Raw genomic sequence first — 20505 nt, forward strand, 5'->3', positions numbered from 1 at the left:
ATTAGCAATGGGTAAAGGAGAAAGCACTCTTTTAATATGCTGTTACTGAAGCATAAGTGATGAGAATCTGCAGCACGGTTGTCAAGCTTTAGTTTTCAAGTGCTGCATGACTTCTGGTTTTCATTATAATGGAATCTCCCTGTTTACTTGAATTCTTTGTTCATCCCCATTTCTTAATTTCTTTTTTTTCCATCTATGAGTTGTTGTTTACAATAACTTATAATGAAATAAAAAGTAATGCTGTTTTATTTAACCAGAGCATTACTCAAAAAAGTCTCAAATGAATAAGATTCTTTTAAATAACAGAAAGTCAGAATAAACTGCAGCCGTAGTCCAGGAGTGAACATTAACAACACTTGCTCTTTCCAAATGTTACTGCTGTAACTGATTGCCCTGGTGGCAAGAAACTGACATGGCAGGAGGGGTTTAAGGCTGACACAGAATAAGGGATGAGACTGGTGGGGTCCATAATACAAAAGAAGTGCCTATACTGGTAGCTACAGAGTCATCCTCAGTGGCAGTGTAGGCAAATAGTTACCAGAGTGTGGTAGGCCACATTTATGTAAAGGTTACTTCACATGTAATTACACTGATTAGCTACATATAATGGATGACCAGCATTGTGGGAATAATCAAAGATGTATCAAGGGTGCCAGGTGACCTGCAGTCACCTGATGGAGAATTGGTGAGACAAGCCCAGGATGATCATAGGACATTCTTGACCCAAAAAGAAGACATCGAGATTTTCACCAAAATTAATCCTTGGATGGGATTTAAGGATTGCTGTCTGCGAATGGTCCCTTGAGCTTATAATTAGGAGAGAAAGAGATAGAGCAGATGTTCATTCGGCATAAGATAATGTGGCAAGACGATGGAAAGACAGAGGAAGAGAAGATAAAGTATTATGGCACTTGAGGCTCAGTGCTTTTGGTTTGTGGGCCAGTGACTGAGTACTCTGTGTAGGGTGCAATATCAAATTAGAATTGATTAAAAGTCTTCTGGTTAGTTATGGTTTGAATATAAACCACTTTGTCATGATGCACATTAACAGCATCCTTATTTGAACTGCATGGTGTCTACAGGGTCCTGAATTTATCCTTAGGACAGAAATAAAGTAGTTTCTGTGGAAGGCCCTGCATAATGTTCGTGTATGTAGCCAGGTTTTTGACAATCACCCGGCTATAAATTGGTGCACTGCCCTAGATCTGTATCTGCCTTGTCCCTGATACTGCAAGGATAGACTCTAACCTCCATGGCTCTCTTAAGCAGGTTTATACTTCACTGCAAATAATTTGAAATGTGGAATTCACTAAACTAAGATGTTGACAAAGTCAGGTTTGCAAAGGAGAAGTCAGTCAATCTTTATTTTATACACCCTTTTAACAACATATGACACCAGCACTATGAGCATTATGTTTTTTGATTTCTCCAGTGCCTTCAATGCCATCAAGCCATCCTTGTAGGGGGTAAGCTCAGAATTATGCAGGGGGAATGAGCCTGTTGCATCCTGGGTAATGATCTATCTGTCAGGCAGCAACACTGGAGCACCACAAGGAACAGCCCTGTCTCCTTTTGTCTTCACTCTGTACACCTCGGACTATAAATATAACACCAGGACATGTCACTTGCAGAAATTCTCAGGTTATTCATCACATGTGGGGTGTATTAATGAGGTGATGAAACAGAGTATCATTGTCAGGTGGAGATCTTCATTTCTTGGTGCAGGAAGAATTGTCTGTTTGTAAACTTAACCAAAACCAAGGAACTGGTTACAGACATTTGCCACACCAGAGAACCCCTATACTGTATCCAGTCACAATTCAGGGTGTGCATTTAGAGGTGGTTCATTCCTACAAGTACTTGGGGGTTCACAGCAATGATAGGTTGGACTGCTCTCATAACATACAGGACATGCACTCTTTTTTTCCATAGGAGACTGTGTTTCTTTAATGTGGTTAATGACATTCCTTACATATTCTATAACTTTGTAACAGTGTGATTTTCTATGCTGTGATGTGCTGGATTGATAACATCACTTCAAGAGAGGCCCACCAAGTCGACAAGCTAATTTAAAGTGCAGGGTCATTTATTGAATACACTCTCGGCCCCTCTGTATGTAGTAGCAAAGAGGAGAGTTAAAACAAAACTGATTGCCATTATGAACAATGCTGCACATCCTCTATCTAACACACAAACAATGAGGACTTTCAGCCAACAAATTATTCAGTAAGTATGTTAAGAAACGCCATTGGGGCTGCTTTATAACAACGACAGAATGCCTTTAAAGTGCCTCACTTTGACTGTAAATACCAAGTCAGAAGTTTTTCTTTCTTTTTATTTTTCTTCCTTTTGAGTCATTCTGGTGTGTGTTAAGACCATAGTGTCTGTCTATCTATCTATCTATCTATCTATCTATCTATCTATCTATCTATCTATCTATCTATCTATCTATCTATCTATCTATCTATCTATCTATCTATCTATCTATCTATCTATCTAACAGAGCAGCAGTTAAGTACTAAATATATAAACTGAACACTACAATTAAACCAATTCATAAAAGGGCATGCTGACAGATACTTGGAATACCTGAGAGACCCTGAAGAGCACACATCAATAGTTGGTACACATACCATGGTCATCTATTATATAACTGTCTACATAAGAACTGAAATGATAAAGAAAGTAATAGCAACTATCAAACTTGAAACAGAGAGCAAGGAAACAGAACACAATAAATGGACTGATTCTGGGAAGATTTTCAAGGCTTACTAATCAAGTCAGTATCATTCAGTAAGATAGTGTTAGTCTTATTATGTAGCAGAAATTGTGTAAACTAATACAAAGAAAGGGTTGCAGTTAAAAAGTCAGTAAGGACAGGTGAGTTTTCATTATGTACTTGAATGTCCAATGTTGCCTTACTTAAAAAGAGAAAAGTAGTGGGAACACCAGTTTGGATGAAGGCAATACAATTTCTCACATTTTGTGATATGTATGCTATTATTGAACACGTTTTTGCAAAATCAGGATGTATTATAATTGATTACTTTTATTTTATTTATATAAAATTATTAATGGAATTGGCAGATTGTATCATTTTAAGGTAGGCAATTATTTTTAATATCATTAATATATTCTACAGATTAAATGACACTATGCATTGTAAGCAGAAATTGCATCAGGAACCTTTTGGTGTAAACGTAAAATTGTAGCTGATGTACCAACACAAGAAAAGGCAATTTCTGGGCAGTCTCCACAGGTATAATCACACACGCCTTACAAATGACAAACAGCTGGGGCCATCCTACCAGTTTCTCCATGTACCATTTCCTTTTACAAGGCCCCCCAACTCGTTCCTCCAACAGTCTTGTCCTTTTGTTCTAAGTTCTTAGAGTTCTCCAGGCTTAGCAAGGGGAGGTGCGGTCAGTAGACAGGCAGGGGCAGAATGGAGACTTCTTGAAGGGACATTTAATGAGACTTAAAAACTGGAGATATTGAGGAACAGAACTGTTCAGAGAATATGCTCAAGTTCCATGCGACTTTGACCAACAAAAAGTGGGTATAGACTATTGAAGGTTAGAAAAGTCGTGTTGTCATTTGTGTGTAAACTACATTTTGTAAAGACTCCCCCATTTTTCTTAAGCAATGATCACAAGGTAGGGACATGGGGAGAAAGTGCAACTTTCACATATTAGCTAGACTGTGAATCAAACCTGTTAAATCATTATCTTTGACCATTTTTCTCTTTACGGCACAATGGAGCCCGAGGGAGAGAAGAGAACAAATTTCAACTGTTGGATACATTTTACAAGAGAAAATGCTTTGATGTTCTTTTAAATCTAATTAGGTTAAATTCAAAAGCAGAGATGGTATGGGAGAATCCTCACTCCCTCTGTTCATTTTTCAGGAGCCTGAGAAGATGTCTCTTTGGTAAATTTACACATGACAGCCTCTGCAAACGTGTTATTTTCTGATTGATAGCTCAAGCTGTCATGACATCTTTTAAGCTTGGTCTAGCACTGCTTGAGATTTGTGAGGCGCTGCGTACTGGAGTCAATAAAGGGGCTAATCCTGGTGAAGACACATGTCACCTGGATGCCTAAAGCTTGCTGCCCCAGGACAAGACAGCTACAGTGCATGAATATACTTGTGCAGTAGCAGCAGCAGCCCTTCTGGCTAGGAGACCTGGCAGCCGCTAACATTTATTCTCTATTGAAGTGTAATAGTAATAATTGTGGACCATTTGGGAAGTAATAGGGCCAGGGGCAGAAAAGAGCCTATTATAACTGAATGAGTGAATTGCGAAACTTGTGAGGGAAATGAGAAAAAAATCAATGCCAGAGGGCCCGAGGAACCAAAGAGAAGAAGCAAGGCTTTAGGAAAAATAAGGACAATGAACAAAAAAAAAAATGCAGTTATAAATTCAAGAGGGAAACAGTATACAAACAGACAAGGAAACAGAAATGTCTGATCGTGATCACAACCTAAAGACGGACATGTTATTTATGGAACCCGCTGCACTTCTCATATTGTATTATCATACAAAACATTGACTAGTCATGTCTTCAGCTATCAAGTATTTTGACCTTGGTTTTCAACTCTTTACTGAAAAATGGTGCATAAAGAGGTTAGATGACATTCTTAAGGTCATGTAATGACCTCTTAGCCTCCGAATCTTTTCTTTAAGTGCTGGACAAAGCCAGACACTTTTATGAGAAGAGTCATTAGCTTTACACAATGAATCATTTGGCTTTAGAAAATCATAAGAAGGCCTTTCAGTGACCCGGGATTTAAAAAAAAAATGTGTTCACCACTGAAGTGGATCCTGTCCTTTAAGGTGCTAAATATGTTTTATGGGCAGTAATTAGAACATATGAAGATACAAATATTTTTTACAAGATCAGCTCATTTGGCACATCTGTAGCCCAATTTATATTTAAAACAATATTGAGTTTTGACTTCAGGATCCTCCATCATGGCATCAATTTCGGTTTCAGTCATGGTTGTAGTCACCCCAAAAATGAAAACACGTGTTTACAAACATTTTTGTAAAATCCCCGAAGTTCTCATTTATAAAGGCATCCCTGTCCCATGCAATGACTAAAATGAAAATTAACATCATATCTGTTTTCTTTGGGCATGATTTTATTTTGTATCAAGCAGCTGGAAGGGTTATTATTCTGGCTCAATGTGGCTACAAGCTTCAAGCATGTGCTCTTAGAAAAGGAATTCAACTTGCTGATTGATAGCAAATTAGATTGATTTGTCACAATACCTCTTAATGGTGTTCCTCACTGCCCCTTGTAGCATTGTATTCCCAGAAGGAGTAAACAAATCGTAACAGCAGGAACAGAACAAAGAAGGCTTTAGTTGTGATTCACGCCAAAAACATGCAACAGTTGCTTTTTATGGAGGCCTTTATTCCTTTTAGATGCTCCCTATAGCAGAGCTTTGACAGCCGCCTTTCCTATTGCTCTTCTGCTTAGTATCAGATTATGTCCATTTGTTACATTAAGGAGCCCAGAGACCTCCTAAAAGGGATGGACTTTCCCAGCATGTGGTTATTTTATGGCCCTGTGGCAGTTTTCCATTCCCCTTAGAAGAACTTCAGATTTCTCATGTCGTGGAGCTCTGTTAAGTATTACATCTTGAGTTAAGCTGTTGCAGGACATTTTCTCACCAGGAGAAGTGTGGGATTGCCTGGACACATATTCTTTGGAAGCTGATCTTTAATGGCTGTTTATGAGTGACTGATATTTTTGGCAGCGAACATAAATTGTAAAAGTATGGGCTAGTGTAAATATAAATTATAAATGCTATTAAAAAGTGTATTATTATGAAAGATACAGCTATTTTATACTGAACATATTATTAAAGTCCATCCCTTTTAGAAGGTCTCAAGACTTCTTAAAATGTACATCAATACAAATATACAAATACATATACAAATGTACATTTTCAATCCTGAATTCTGAGTAAAAGAGAAATGTGCAAATAATTTTACTCAAAATTATTTTTAAATGAAATGCTTTACTTTCATTTTGATTTTGAATATGTTAGGTAGAAAGAAAACAAACTCTCCAAATAATAATTTGTTGAAATACATCAGTTACATTTTCTGATTTAAACTTTACGCAAGGTCTATATCAGTCCAGTAATCAAAAAGTGGCATCTTAGGGTTTTGCTCCAGTCCAGTGGCCAAATTACTGGCTTGTAAAGCACGAGGCAGCCAGTTCAATGCCTGCCTATATCCATCCATCCATCCATTTTCCAACCCGCTGAATCTGAACACAGGGTCACGGGGGTCTGCTGGAGCCAATCCCAGCCAACACAGGGCACAAGGCAGGAACCAATCCCGGGCAGGGTGCCAACCCACCGCAGGACGCCTGCCTATATCTCACTGTATAATTCAAAGTGTATTGCTTGACTTGCTTGTGTCACATGTCAAAAAAAATATATCTCCACAATAATGCTATAGCTGTGTATTGTAACACATTTTGGATTTTTGTGCACTGTGGAATTCCCTATACAAAGCAAAGTTTGTTCACTCAGTTTCCATACATTGTTCTCCTCATTCTTACTTTTTCTTCGCTATATTCTATTGGTAAACATTTTAATTTTAATGCAGCCAGCCCCAGTAAACACACACCAAGTCAAGACATTATCATATTGACATGAACATTACAGGGCAATCAGTGAAGTGCTAGCTGACTTTTATTCTTCTGTTTCCTAATATTGTATTTTGCATTTTTCATCGTTCTTCCAGCTTGTTTAAAATATGAACCTATCAAATTTGACAGAAAATTTGAGATTGGTAGGCCAGGAAAATTCTCTTTTATGTATTAGTGATTTACCATTTGCTTCTCTGAGGCTCAATTTTATTTCACCATGAATAGTTTGCAGTTCCACTCTTTGTCAGTAGATGTTTCTATAGAAGGCCTGTGCTCACCTGAATTTATGCAAGTACACACTTGCTTGAACTGGTTGAAAAAGTGACTGTTTACTTCACGTGAAAGATGAGTGACAATTCTGGGCTCAGAAAACTGATCCTAGGCCAACAGTCTGGCCATTCATCAACACTGACTGGTACTGCAGTAATCATTAGCTACATCAACAGGCTCTTTGCTAATAGCACTAATAGGGGAGGCGCTCTCTTGCTAAGACTGCTGATGCTGCTGACCACCAGAATGTGTTTCTGCATATTTTGACTCACTTTCATTTTGAAGTGGTGCATTTTCTTCTTCCTCCTCTCTTATTCTCTTGTTGTAACCAGATGTCCATCCCCTACTTGGCACCAGAAGAATAAGACAGTATTTGGAAAAACACAATAAATAAATTTGAGCCAAGTTGCATAACTTGGTGCATCCTGAGTAGTGAAGATAACTGGGGAGTATACTTTCAGCGTACAGTCTGTAGTGACAGTGGCAGCTCAACATGTCTGGCATAGTAGTATCAGGAGGATGTGAAAAAGTGCTGGTTTGAAATAAAAAAGTGCTGATGATCTGAAGAGTGAAATGTACAAGTGCCCGGACAGCCTACTGGTGAGAAAGCGCTAAGGTCAAAACTACCCGTAGTCAAGAAAACACCCAGTACTCCGTACAGAGCATCAGTGAGTGCTGAACCATTTCAAGCACTGTCTTACACTGTATTCAAAGATCAGGGGAAAACTGTGGGCAGTATCAGAAAATGTACACCACAGTTTCCTGGCTGATATACAGAGACCTCCTAAAAGGGACTGACTTTCCCAGTATGCGGTAACGTTATGGCAAGCACTGCGAACTTGAATTTGTTCAGCCTTTGAGGAAATACAGCACAATGCCTGTGTCAAATTCTCACACTTCTTTCGTAATATCCTTTACTTGAAAGTACAGAAAATTAAAATTAAACACCAAAAGACCATATTTACCAAAGACAGCCCTCACCTTTGCACATTTTGTTTGTAATTTTACCTTTCATATAACACACCATTAAAAAGTTCTTTACAATGTAAACAAGTAAAAAGTAGCAAGATAAAATACAAGATCCTTAAATATGTCACAATTTAGTAAAGTCTACATGTTGGGAACACATTGACAGTTTACAGTATGGTAGATTCAGAAGAATCAGTTAGAAAACTAATGATAGTATGCACAATAAAAATGCCAGATACAAAGTGGGGGTTTTTTACATATGATCTAAATGTGACATTTAATGGTGTGTCACCAACAGGCCTAGGAAGTTGTAGTCACAAAGTTAAATGAATTTATATTAAGAGTTACATAGTAAATGTTTTGGAAAATAAGGCGACTACCATGTAAAGTCTTGGTGGTTTGGCATGAGGCAAAAAGCACTGTAAGGTAATTTGGATTATTGGAATTAATGGTTCTGTTCGCCAGCAAGAGAACTGTGAATGAATCGGTCAATACAATGAGAAGAATAGTTGAGCTACTTGAGTGGTGTCACTGCCTTTGGTTCATTTCAGCAAGCTAGTAGATGCAGTCTCAATCTATTCATACTTGAAAGTCTCTGTCAAGTAAGCCACAGTAATAAGACAGGCATGATGGTGTATTTCTGCATTGTGGAGGAAAGCAATAAGTAGACTTTAGGAGTGTTTTCAAGTGGTAAAAAGATCACTGGATGACTTTCAAATTCAGAGTCCTGATGAGTATGCCTCCATGAAAAGTGACAGAAGGTTGTTGGCAAAGTTTAAAGGAGCAGAGATTGATGCTACTTCTACGTTATTACGTTTTCATTTAAAAAAGGCGTTTCTATATTAAAATGATCTCTCCATGTTAATGTTTTCACATTGTTTATGAAAAAATCTCAATCCACACTAAAATGACCAAAAACACATATGACATAGACTTTTGTCTACATGGGCATGCGTGCAATGGTAATAACATTTTTGAAAGGATGGTAACACCACTGGCCAGGGATCTATACTAATAAAAGGCAAAGCCCTCACTGACTGACTCACTCACTCACTGACTCACTCATCACTAATTCTCCAACTTCCCGTGTAGGTAGAAGGCTGAAATTTGGCAGGCTCATTCCTTACAGCTTACTTACAAAAGTTAGGCAGGTTTCATTTCGAAATTCAAAGCGTAATGGTCATAACTGGAACATATTTTTTGTCCATACACTGTAATGGAGGAGGCGGAGTCACGTATCGCGTCATCACGCCTCCTACGTAATCACGTGAACTAAAAACAAGGAAGAGATTTACAGCACGAGTCGCACGCGGGAACGAAGGTAAATGACGTTAATTTTTGACTGTCTTTTAATACTGTGTAAGCATACATATTAACACATGTGCAATTAAACGTGTGCATTTACGGGGTGATTTCTCAGGCTTAAAAGCTCACCTTTTATCAAACGCGGGAACAAAGGTAACTGACGTTGTTCACTGTCTTTTAATATTGTGTAACCATACATATTAACACATGTCCAATTAAACGTGTGCATTTACGGGGTGATTTCTCAGGCTTAAAAGCTCGCCTTTTACTAAAAAGGTAAATGCAAAACTATTTTCAATCAGTTTATTGAAACACTCCCGTTAAGGATTGCAATAACATATTCGCGAGATAAAAGAACGAAGTAGGGGGAAATGGAGGAACAGCCGCAAACAGCGAAGAGCAAAAAATTAATTAAACAATTGAGAACGGAGCGAGTTAAGCATACAAGCATGTTCATAAGGGAAACAAACCACGGTGTAAAATGTAAGTTTAAATAAAGTTTATAGAAACGCTCCCGCTGCGGATTGCAATAACATATTCGCGAGATAAAAGTTTAATGAGAAGACACGAGGTATAAACGAACCACACGCCGTGGTGCAACGTTAGGGGCAACAGTTTCAACCATTCTATGATCTGCTTCTCGCAACTGAAAGACGGCACATGGCGGATGTTAGCCGACTTGCTGACCGCAACGTTAGGGGCTTCAAGTATGGCGCTGACGCCACATCTCAGTGCCAACACTTTGCAGACTGTACTTAAAAGACACGCCCTCCTCACTGGACAGTTAAAAACACCAATCAAACTAACGATGACATCAAGTATTACCCAATCAAAAGTAGGAAAGGAGGCATCTTCATAAAATGCGTGTGGGATGATTTGCATGAGACGCTGCTTTAAAAAAAAAATGATTACAAAAATACGGGATAAATCCCGTCCAGTATTGATTCAAAACGGGACGCGCAATTTCATTGTCAAACGCGGCACGATTCCGTATTTTAAAGGACAGGTGGCAACCCTACAGTGCCAGGTAACCACCCATACAATCAGATTGTGATTCAGACTAGGAATGCAATGAATGTAATTACCCCGATCTACATACAAGGCGAAAGTCTTGCAACATTCAAAGATGATGGTTTGGGATAATTAGTACTTATTAAGTACACCATGGAACATAAAAGAGCTTATGAAGCCTTGAACCGAAAAAAAGCAACATCTCAGAGATCGTACAAAAAAAAAAGGAGGTAATGTCGTTTTACTCGCTGTAGATTTTAGTGAAACATTACCAGTTATTCCACGAGGGAGACCAGCAGATGAACTCAACGCTTCTTTAAAATCCATGCTTCTCCCACGGTCGGTTATATGTCACGTGTTCTCGGGTAGGTACACCAAAAAATTTATACATTTAAGCATGTAATAGGCAAAGAAAAAATGAGGTATACCCGAAGGCACTGCAGTAGTACTCAATGTAACTTTACTTCTTAAATGTTAATGTTTTACTGTTTAATAATTTTTACGCTTCTTATATATTGTTCAAATTCTTTTATCAAAATACCAGTGACAGCGCAATGCACGATAACATGGAGTGAATACACCATACGCATCTGCCCACGGCCGCCCTGGTGTGCGCAGATAGGAGTTGATTCTAAAATAAAATAAACATAAAAAGAGTAATACAATCATCACCCATAAAGCGGATAGCAGACGTGACGTATTATATGTGTACCACATTTCAAGTCAATAGGTGAAACAGTTTGCAAGCTACAGGTGATTTAAATATCCTGGACAGACCAACGAAAAGCCACGGTAGCAAATTATACAAGAAGATTTTACTGTTTAATTATTTATATTTATATGAAATGTGCTTCTTATATATTACTTCATATTCTCATATGATAATGATGTTAATGTTGTTTATATTGATTTCTATGTTATTGTAAGTGCATCTATGTGTGTATATGTATGTATGTATGTATGTATGTGTATATATATATTTTTTATATATATATATATATATATATATATATATATATATATATATATAAAAAATATATATATAAAAAATATATGTGTATATGTATATATAATATATCTGTATATGTGTGTGTATATGTGTATATGTATATATATATGACAGCAACACTCATAACAATGACAACACAATTACATTGACAATCATGTTACGTTATTTTTAAAATGTTTCCTTTACTTTTTCATAACCTCTTTAACACACTACTTCTCCGCTGCGAAGCGCGGGTATTTTGCTAGTTTATCATAAAACTGTAGTGGCTGGGAAAATTATTCCGCCTTTGTGCATGTATGCAGCAATCAAACTGTACAAAATATAATTTAAATGCATACAGGTAAGCAACTCAACATGTGCTATGGAAAGCATCTGTTCTGTGTCTGCTAAGTTGGTATATGGTTTTCTTCCATGAAGGGTGAACAATCAGGGAATGAGACATTGTAATTAGTAGGATCATATCAAGGAAGGGCTATGCAATAAACACAAACAAATCAGAGCACAATTATCGACTGTGTTTTCAAAAGTCTATGTCTTTACCCATCTACATTACAATGCCAAGCCTGCATTTTCAGAAGTATACAGTTCTGGAGAGCATTTTCAGAAGTCTTTTTTCTCAGGGTTAAAAACACCAGGGTAGTGTGGATGAAGATGAAACAAATGCCTGCATTTTTAAACAGAAACACAGTTGTATGGACGCATCCCTAATGAAAAGGAGTTGAGCTGGAGGTCCTGTAGAGAACCCAAGAAGCAACAGAGTTTTATGTTAAGTAATATCTATTGTGATGGACAGCTGGGACACCCCATAAAAGGAAGAATGGGGGAAGGCAGCTACTTGCTGACAATGCCAAAACGCTAAATGTAGCGGTGCCCCAGATTCCTGCTGGGCATCTTGGGACTTGGAATTCCGTTTTTTCAGCCCTGTTGGATGCTGTGGGTGCCGCCCTATAGCCCAGAAGTATGAGGTAGTCACTAGGATGGAAGTACTGAAGAAAAAGCCAGTTCTTCATTATACCCGGAAGTGCTAGCCAGTCATGTGGTCGGAAGGACAGAAACAGTTCTGGGTCAAGTACTATTTAAAGGACTGATGGGAACCCAGCAAGCGAGTTGGGATGTAGAAGACAGAGCTTGCTGGGAGGTGTGAAGGAGAGAACTGCATTAATTTATTGGTTATTTGATAGTGTTATAGTGGTTGTGGTGCTTACGAAGCACTATTTAAAGAAGAAAAATATGAAAATACTTCTGAGTGCTTTCACCCTGTGTCCTGTGTATCTGACTGTTAGGTTTAAGGGGCGACAGCGACCCCTAGTGTTCTCACATTATGTATTGATACTATTAAGGCGGGCAGTGACATTGTCTATGACTTAACTTCATATACCGCTTGTAAGAGGAATGTGAGATTGTGCTGGCGAATCAGTCATCCAAGTGGCTTGATTTTTAGGTAATGTCTAATATATATGCTTGGTCTATTAAACAAAAACGAGTTTCACTTAATGCTACCTGCACTGGATTGGTAATTTAAATATAAGAAATAGGGGTGTAGTTACCTGTATCTTTGCATGGTTGTTAACTTTTCCTAATTATAAAGAAAGACTGTAAGAAGTGTTGACTCAGTAAGTCATTAAGATCCCGTCACAGCTCTGGCTAGTTATGATTTTATAAAAGGTTTGCCTTAATCCAATAATATGTGCTTGCTTTTCAGAGTCGTGTACCTGCAAGTCAGCATGAATGACGGCCTGACGTTCATCACTAGCTCAGTGCACATTACAAGCACTCATTGCGTAAGAGACCCTCTGCACTTACTATTTTATTTGCTAGTCTGTAATTTAGACATCATTTTAAATGACTGCTTACTGAAGTTATTTTGCTTTCCAATCTTCTAATAAGTTATCCCTCTATGGATAAGGCTAAATGATGTAACCTCCAGTATACTTTGACAAAGCCAAATGATAATTTTAACTGCTGTGTCTCAGCATTTATCTTAAATCTAGTTCATTCAGTTCATCAATATTGTGAATTATAAAACTGTCTGACAGCGGTCAGGACCAAGAGTTCACTTGCCAGTGTATACAAAATAGTTAACTCTTCCAGTTCCCTTAATTTCTCTGTCTCAATCTCAATTTATTTCTTTCACTTTTCTTTCCATTACTCTTTCCTGTGCAGTGTCCTCTGTTCAGGTAATGCTTGAGTCCCAAGCTTCACCTGGCTGTTTCAGTTCTTTGGGAGTAAGTTATATTTATAGCTTTTCTCTGCAGCCACCCAGTCATTTCACATTCTTGTTTACATCTGACTAGACTCACCCTTTTGCTTTGTGTAATTCATTTGCTTTCACTAATATTGCCATTTTTTACTGCTTTTTCTGATTTGAACTGTGTCTCTGATAATTTTGATTTAATATGTTTCTCTCTTAAACTCAGTGTTGATTATGTCATTTTTTCCTTCACAGTTTGATGGAACTATTCTTCTGATTGCTTTGTTAATTCTGTTCCTGCTTTTGGCTTTAATTCTCATGTGGTGGTTCTGGCCTCTTTGCTGCACTGTGGTAAGTTAATTAAATTTGTCCCAATGTGAGTAACCCATGGTGGTCATGGTAAATTGTACAAATGTGTGTTCATCTGTATGCATTCAGAAATATTGTATTGAAGCAGATAAAGTAGTGTACCTCAAAAAAGGAAATACATTAAATAAATGTATTCACCGGGCAGACTTTAAATAGAGTATGGTGCAGACCTCTTTATTTTTCTAATTTTTCTGGAAATTCAGAATCCATCCATCCATCCATCCATTATCAAACCCGCTATATCCTAACTACAGGGTCACGGGGGTTTGCTGGAGCCAATCCCAGCTAACACAGGGCGCAAGGCAGGAAACAAACCCTGGGCAGGGCGCCAGCCCACTGCAGGGCAAAATTCAGAATGTTTTTTCAAATAATTTTACATTACAGTTTGTATTTTAAATTAGAAAAATTTAGACGAGAACAGGCCATTCTGCCCAACAAAGCTTGCCGGCCCTATCCACTTAATTTCTTCAAAGTAACTCAAGTTGAGTTTTAAAGGACCCTAAAGTCCTACTGTCTACAACACCACTTAGTAACTTATTCCATGTGTCTATGGCTTTCTGTGTGAAGAAAATGTTTGTGCAAAATTTACCCTTAACAAGTTTCTGACTGTGTCCCCACATTCTTGTTGAACTCTTTTTAAAGTAACAGACTCCATCCACTGTATGAATTCTCTTCTTTTTAACAATTCTATGTCTTTTTTATAGCCTGTAGACCAAAACTGTGCACAGTGCTCCAGATATGGCCTCACCCATGCATTGTAAAGCTTGAGTATAACCTCCTTGGACTTCCTAATGACTTTTGAACACTGCCTGGAAATTGATATTGTATTGTATTGTATTACTGGCCATTAAGAGATGTGCATATACTGAAATTTCACTTTGTCGGTTTTTCATGCTTTCTGCTCTTGTCATGTCAGGATCAGGATATTTTTTTTATTTCTTACCGAAGATATTTACAAATCTTATCTGACCTAGTCCAAATGGAGATGCTCTGATTACAAATATCTTTATTAATATAATCAAAACAAGCCGGGAGTTGTCATGCATGTGATTTTATTAGAGTAATAAGGCACTCATGATGTAATCTCAATTTAATGTCAACAGCAGCCTTTGCCTGTTGTGGTATTTTAAAATATACAGTTGTTTGTTTAAGTGAACTAATGATGCAAAATGAACGTCTGGAGCATTTGTGAACTAAGATGTTTAACTTGGCTAATTACCCAGAAAATTCATCATTTCTTCCTTTATTTTATTAATGTATTCGTATCATGAGGGAAACACTGCCAAAATGGAGTTTTTTACTTGCTCTAAGCAAAAGACACAAGAGGCTGGATGCCATTTCAAGAACTATTTTGTGCAGATGTTTAGCAAATTTCAAAATATTCTCTTGTGCCAAAGGTTAGTTTTTGAAGGTAATCATTCACATATCTACAGTTTTATCGAGGAAAATTGAGAATACCATGTGTATTTTTGTTAATAAAGACAGCATTTTCTTTGTCTACTATTTTTGTTTTTCTTAAAAAACTAGAGAGGAATAAAGTATGTGTTACATACCTGCACATCAAACTACCAACATATGTACTTGTTTCTCCTTCATAACAGTATCGCATTCATTTCAGGATTGGCAGTGAATTAAGTTCATATCACCATAAGCAACTCATTACGAAAGTAGTCACAAATAATTGTCTATTGGCGTATATGTATCAAATATCTCAAATTCAGTTTAAGATAACAGTTCCGGGGTAAGTAAGCCACGTCCCAGTGTGCTAAAGTGAGTACAGGTTTTCATTGTACTCAATATGTGAAACAGAAAATAGCCTGGCTTTTAATTCCAATCTGCTTTTAATTATGAAGTGTCAGTCCCCTGTTGTTTTAGTACCATATGTATTTTTCCCTTTTTTACTTGCTTCTCCCCCATTTGTGTTAACTCATGCTACCTCTGTTGAACTAACTAATTAACAAAAGGCTTGTTAAAGTTCTAAAAATAATGGTCAGTTGTACATTCACTTTCTGAAGTAGTCAGTGTCAAATGTGCCAGACAGTTTATAACATTTTGGCTCTGTTTTATGCATTATTTATTTAGTGTTTGTCATGATTAGGATGTTGTTTCTTGTTATTTTTTTCCCTAAGCCACTAAAAATCATACAGACCACTTTTTGGCATTTTTGATGCACAAGGAACCTTGCGGTCACAAGTGTTTTGTACCTGATTTGTTTTTGACAATGTTAAAAATGATTAACATCTCTCCTGTGGTGCCATTTTGTTTTTCATGGGAGCACCACTATTTTGAGCATTTTTGTTGATTGGTTGCTGTGTCGTTTCTGCGCAGGGTAAAGTAGAAGTTTCCATCAGGTCATAGCTATAAATGTCAGCATCATACACTTCCCATGTTTCCATGATTGGATTCTCCCAAATAACTTTCCTAGCATTTATTTCTGTTTCTTAGTTCCTGTTTTTGAAATATTTTGCTATTTTTTGACTATGATTAAGGTTTAACAATTTGGCTCTGGTTGTGTGTTTCCTTTTCAATTTTTTTTTCGTTTTCAATGTCCCACACTGTTTCCTGATCATCTTGTTTCACATCCTGAGCTAATTTGCCTAATCATTCATCTTTGTGGATTTGCCCCCTTACTTGCCATTTTGTTTTTTGACATCTCCTGATTCATTTCCCATTTAAAAGTTGCTGCCACTCTGTGCAGTCAGCACAGTATTAACTGGGGAGATACCATTATATCCTGAATCCAAGTTGATTATGATTTCATGATGTAGTGATGTGATGTGATGGCTGCCATTCTGATCTACACAGCCTTGGACACAAGCAAGATGATCACCTTTTATGGATTTCTGTTGGAAGTGCCAGACTCTGTCATTCTTATGTTGTTTTCCTCAGTATTTTGTAGCAGTCTCTTTGTGTTTTTGCACAGTGTGTTGTGCCACCTTTAAGCTCACCTTTTTGTGGTTTATTTTTCTTTTCATTCTGTAGCACTGTGATACTTGTATATAATCATTAGAAATTTTATAGGTTATGCAGGCTCTGACAAATAGTCACACTTAACCACAAAATCCAAAAGAGTTCTTCAAGGCAAAAATTTTAAAACACTTAGGGCTATTTATAACCAATAAGGGCTACCGTATATACCCGCGTATAAGTCTGGTCTTGAAACTCGAAAGATCAATCATAAAATCAGACCCTGATTTATATGCCCGTTCAAAAGTACAACATTTAATTTTTTTTTTACATCTTCTTGCTTCCTCCAATCTCGCATAAGTTTCTCAGACGCATGGAGTTTTGTTGCAGCATTGCAGATACCAATTTCTTTCACCACTTCAACGGCTTTTAATTTAAAACCAGCTTCATATTTTCTTCTGATGGAATGCTCCATCATAGATAAGGGATACTCTTACGATAAAGGTGTATGAGGGTATGAGATACAAAAAACAAAAGTCGTTTCAGAATAGTTCAGGTATTACCATGTGGTCACGTAGGCACAATACATAGAAAAAAAAGGCCATGTACTCCGTGGTTACTCTCTCAGGTGGCCGTTAGCATATCATAATCTCTTGGACCAATAGTGCGAGTTTTCCACATTTGACCTATACGACCGACATTATAAAATACCGGAAATTACACAGTAAAATCAAGCCCCGACTTATCAGCAGGAGAACTTAAACTTATATACAGTAGTTAAGTTCTTTGCACATATTACTGTTTTCTATTGTTAATCTCTCTGTTGAGAATTTTACCAAAGCAAGTGGTGTCAGGACTTTTTTTTGCTATTTATTTGTGTGTTTATTTTATTTCCATTTTCTTCATGATGCCATTCAGAGCCATTTTTACTCAACTTCAGTTTAAATGTGGGGACATGACAATGTAAGAGTGGCCATGTGTGTGTGTGTGTTTATGGGACTATCACACTGAGCCGGTGTCTGAATTTTGTGCTTTCAAATAAATTTAAGACATTTTTTGTTTAGCTTAGAAAAAATAGTTTTTCTAGCAATTTCTACTTGGAAGATTTTTTGAATTGTTTTTAATGCTAGCCTTGTCCCACTTTACAAGTTTGTTTTTTGGTATCATTTGTGGTCATGGTAAATGGCCTTGCTTGCTGTGACTATTCGATTTCCTAGCTCACATGAATTAGCACTTCCTTGCTTGTTTAAAGTATTGTCTCATCCATTTTGTGGATTGTTTCTAGCACAGCAAGTGGCATGTCTAATTCATTTTAAAATGTTATACAAGATGAGCTGTGAGAGTCAGGTGTTTCATTTTTATTTTTTGATACTCAAAATATTTATCAAATTTCCAAACACCCTTTGATTCCTTGACACTCCAAACAATGGTGCTGTGGATTTTCCTGCACCTTTCATAAATTGTAATGCTGTAATTTAGCCTATGGCACTGTTTATGCAAATTACAAACATAAAGATATATATATATATTTATTTATTTATTTATAAAGCACTTTAAAAACAACCTCAAGGCTGACCAAAGTGCTGTACAAAGAAAAACAACACATAAACACACAAGAGCTGAAGACATTCTTAATAGAAAGTATAAAAAGTATACAAATAGTCAACATATTATACAGGGTTAAAAGCCAGAGAGTAAAAATGTGTTTTTAAAAAGGATTTAAAGGCAGCTAGCGAAGGAGCCTGCCTAACATGCAATGGCAAATCGTTCCAGAGTTTTGGGGCTGCAACTGAAAAAGCTCGCTCACCTCGGAGTTTGCATCGTGCCCTGGGATATATACGTACAAATATAAAGAGAGAAATATTTAACTGCCTTGTATAAGCAGCACCCAGGTGAAGGTGGCAGGTGGAGGTTTAAAATAACGCAGTCCTTACACATGACACATACCATTAACTAAGTGCAGCAAATGTACCCCTGTGCCATTTACCCATCTAACTTAAGTGGGAAGGTCACATAACCTCCACAAGCTGCAAACGTGGTGGAATTGTTTATTCATGGAGCAATCTGTAGATGCCCTATGCTTTTTAACCACCTGAACAAGTGAGAAAAGGCAAAAAACACAAAAATAGCCATGCATCACTTTAGATAATTGGACTCTACTACTCTAAAAGGAGGAATGGTTGCCATTTTGTAGTCTTTTTAAGTCGTTCATTTTACTTGAGCCATAAATACTAGTGGTCTTGCTTTCAGTTTATTCTCTGTTTGTGACTGATCATTATTTGTATGTAAAAAGAAGAAGAATAGGTATGGCTTAATTCCACACTAAAAACATAAAATAGGTTAGAAGCAGAACATTCCAGCTGTTTAACCTTTGTTATCTATATTAAAAATATCTGCTCAGAAGCATTACTTAACCAAATGCTGTCTTAAAACTATTATTAAATACAAATAAGGTTCTTCTGACTGACTGTCTACTTTTACACAATACAATTTTAAATGTATTTTAAAAAATTATCTTAAACACACACATCCAAAGTAAATCTCCCCTGCAAGTTTATTTTTGGACATGCATTTTTTTCCTGCTTTTTTTAGTTCACTCTGTGGGTTTAAAAGGATCTTCAGTGTGGAAACCAGCCAAGGTGTGTGCACCACTGTTAAAGACAGGAAAAGTTATTGTCTTCTGCTGGACACATTGTCTCTTTATCATACTGCCCTGTCTTCTACAAAGTAAATTAATCAAAAGGGATCTCTTAACAAGCAGGTCAAGATGTCTTAGTATAACTGTCATCTAAAATTTGCCATTTGATAAACTTTCTTTAGTTATATCTACATAATTTATATATATATATATATATATATATATATATATATATATATATATATATATATATATATATATATATATATATATATATATATATATATATATTATGATCACCCAAAAAATCAGATTGTAATTTAGACCTATGGATATAATACTCCAATCTACACACCATCAAATAAGCAAACCAGCTGCTGTGGATGCCAGAGGCTTCACCTCATGTGCTGACATTTGAGGTTTGTTCCCCATAAGGGGAAGCAAAGGTGTATACGCCTGACGAGCCCCAATTAGGGTGACACACATGTTGTGTACTCTTCATATTATTTGACAAGTACTCATATATATATATATATATATATATATATATATATATATATATATATATACAGTATATATATATACAGTATATATATATATATATATATATATATATATATATATATATATATATATATATATATATATATATATATATATATGTATGTCTCCAAATCAGCCGCCAAGAATGGGAATACAAACATTTAGACAGGCAAGATCTGAAATTTGATATTAGCAATGCAGCAGAATTTCATTACATTTTAATGCTTGCATACATACTTGCAACCATTTTTGTGATCATATGAGGGAACTTATTAGACTGCCTACAGTACATTTGTTTAAACCAGTGCTCGCCATGTACATTTCAAGTGCATTTAACATGGCAACAACGTCAATGACTGTAATTAACTGAAATGTTCTTTTTGCAGGTCATTAAAGAGCCTCCTCCACCACCACCTCCAGAGCCTGTAAGTGATGTTTTTCATTCTGTGTTCTGAAATATTATTTTTTTTTATGTATGCATTGTCATGCACTGATGCAGTTGTTAGCAGTGCTGTCTTACTGATTGTGGGTATGATTTCTGACATGATGATAGGTTTGAATGTACTCTTGATTTCTCAGAGTAATTTGATGTGTGAGTATAAGTAGGTCCTATGAACAGATA

At 36.7% G+C, this 20505-nt stretch overlaps 1 protein-coding gene across 1 annotated transcript in view; it reads left to right on the forward strand.

Annotated features, from left to right (window-relative positions):
* The window catches only part of antxr1c (ANTXR cell adhesion molecule 1c), a 174897-nt gene that overhangs the window by 115486 nt on the left and 38906 nt on the right, over positions 1-20505 (forward strand). The window contains 3 exon segments of the mRNA XM_028795639.2: positions 12938-13016; positions 13682-13777; positions 20270-20308. Of these exon segments, the coding sequence (XP_028651472.1) occupies positions 12938-13016; positions 13682-13777; positions 20270-20308 (214 nt within the window).

Source organism: Erpetoichthys calabaricus, chromosome 2 (genome assembly GCF_900747795.2).
Source record: "Erpetoichthys calabaricus chromosome 2, fErpCal1.3, whole genome shotgun sequence".
NCBI classification, from domain to species: domain Eukaryota; kingdom Metazoa; phylum Chordata; class Cladistia; order Polypteriformes; family Polypteridae; genus Erpetoichthys; species Erpetoichthys calabaricus.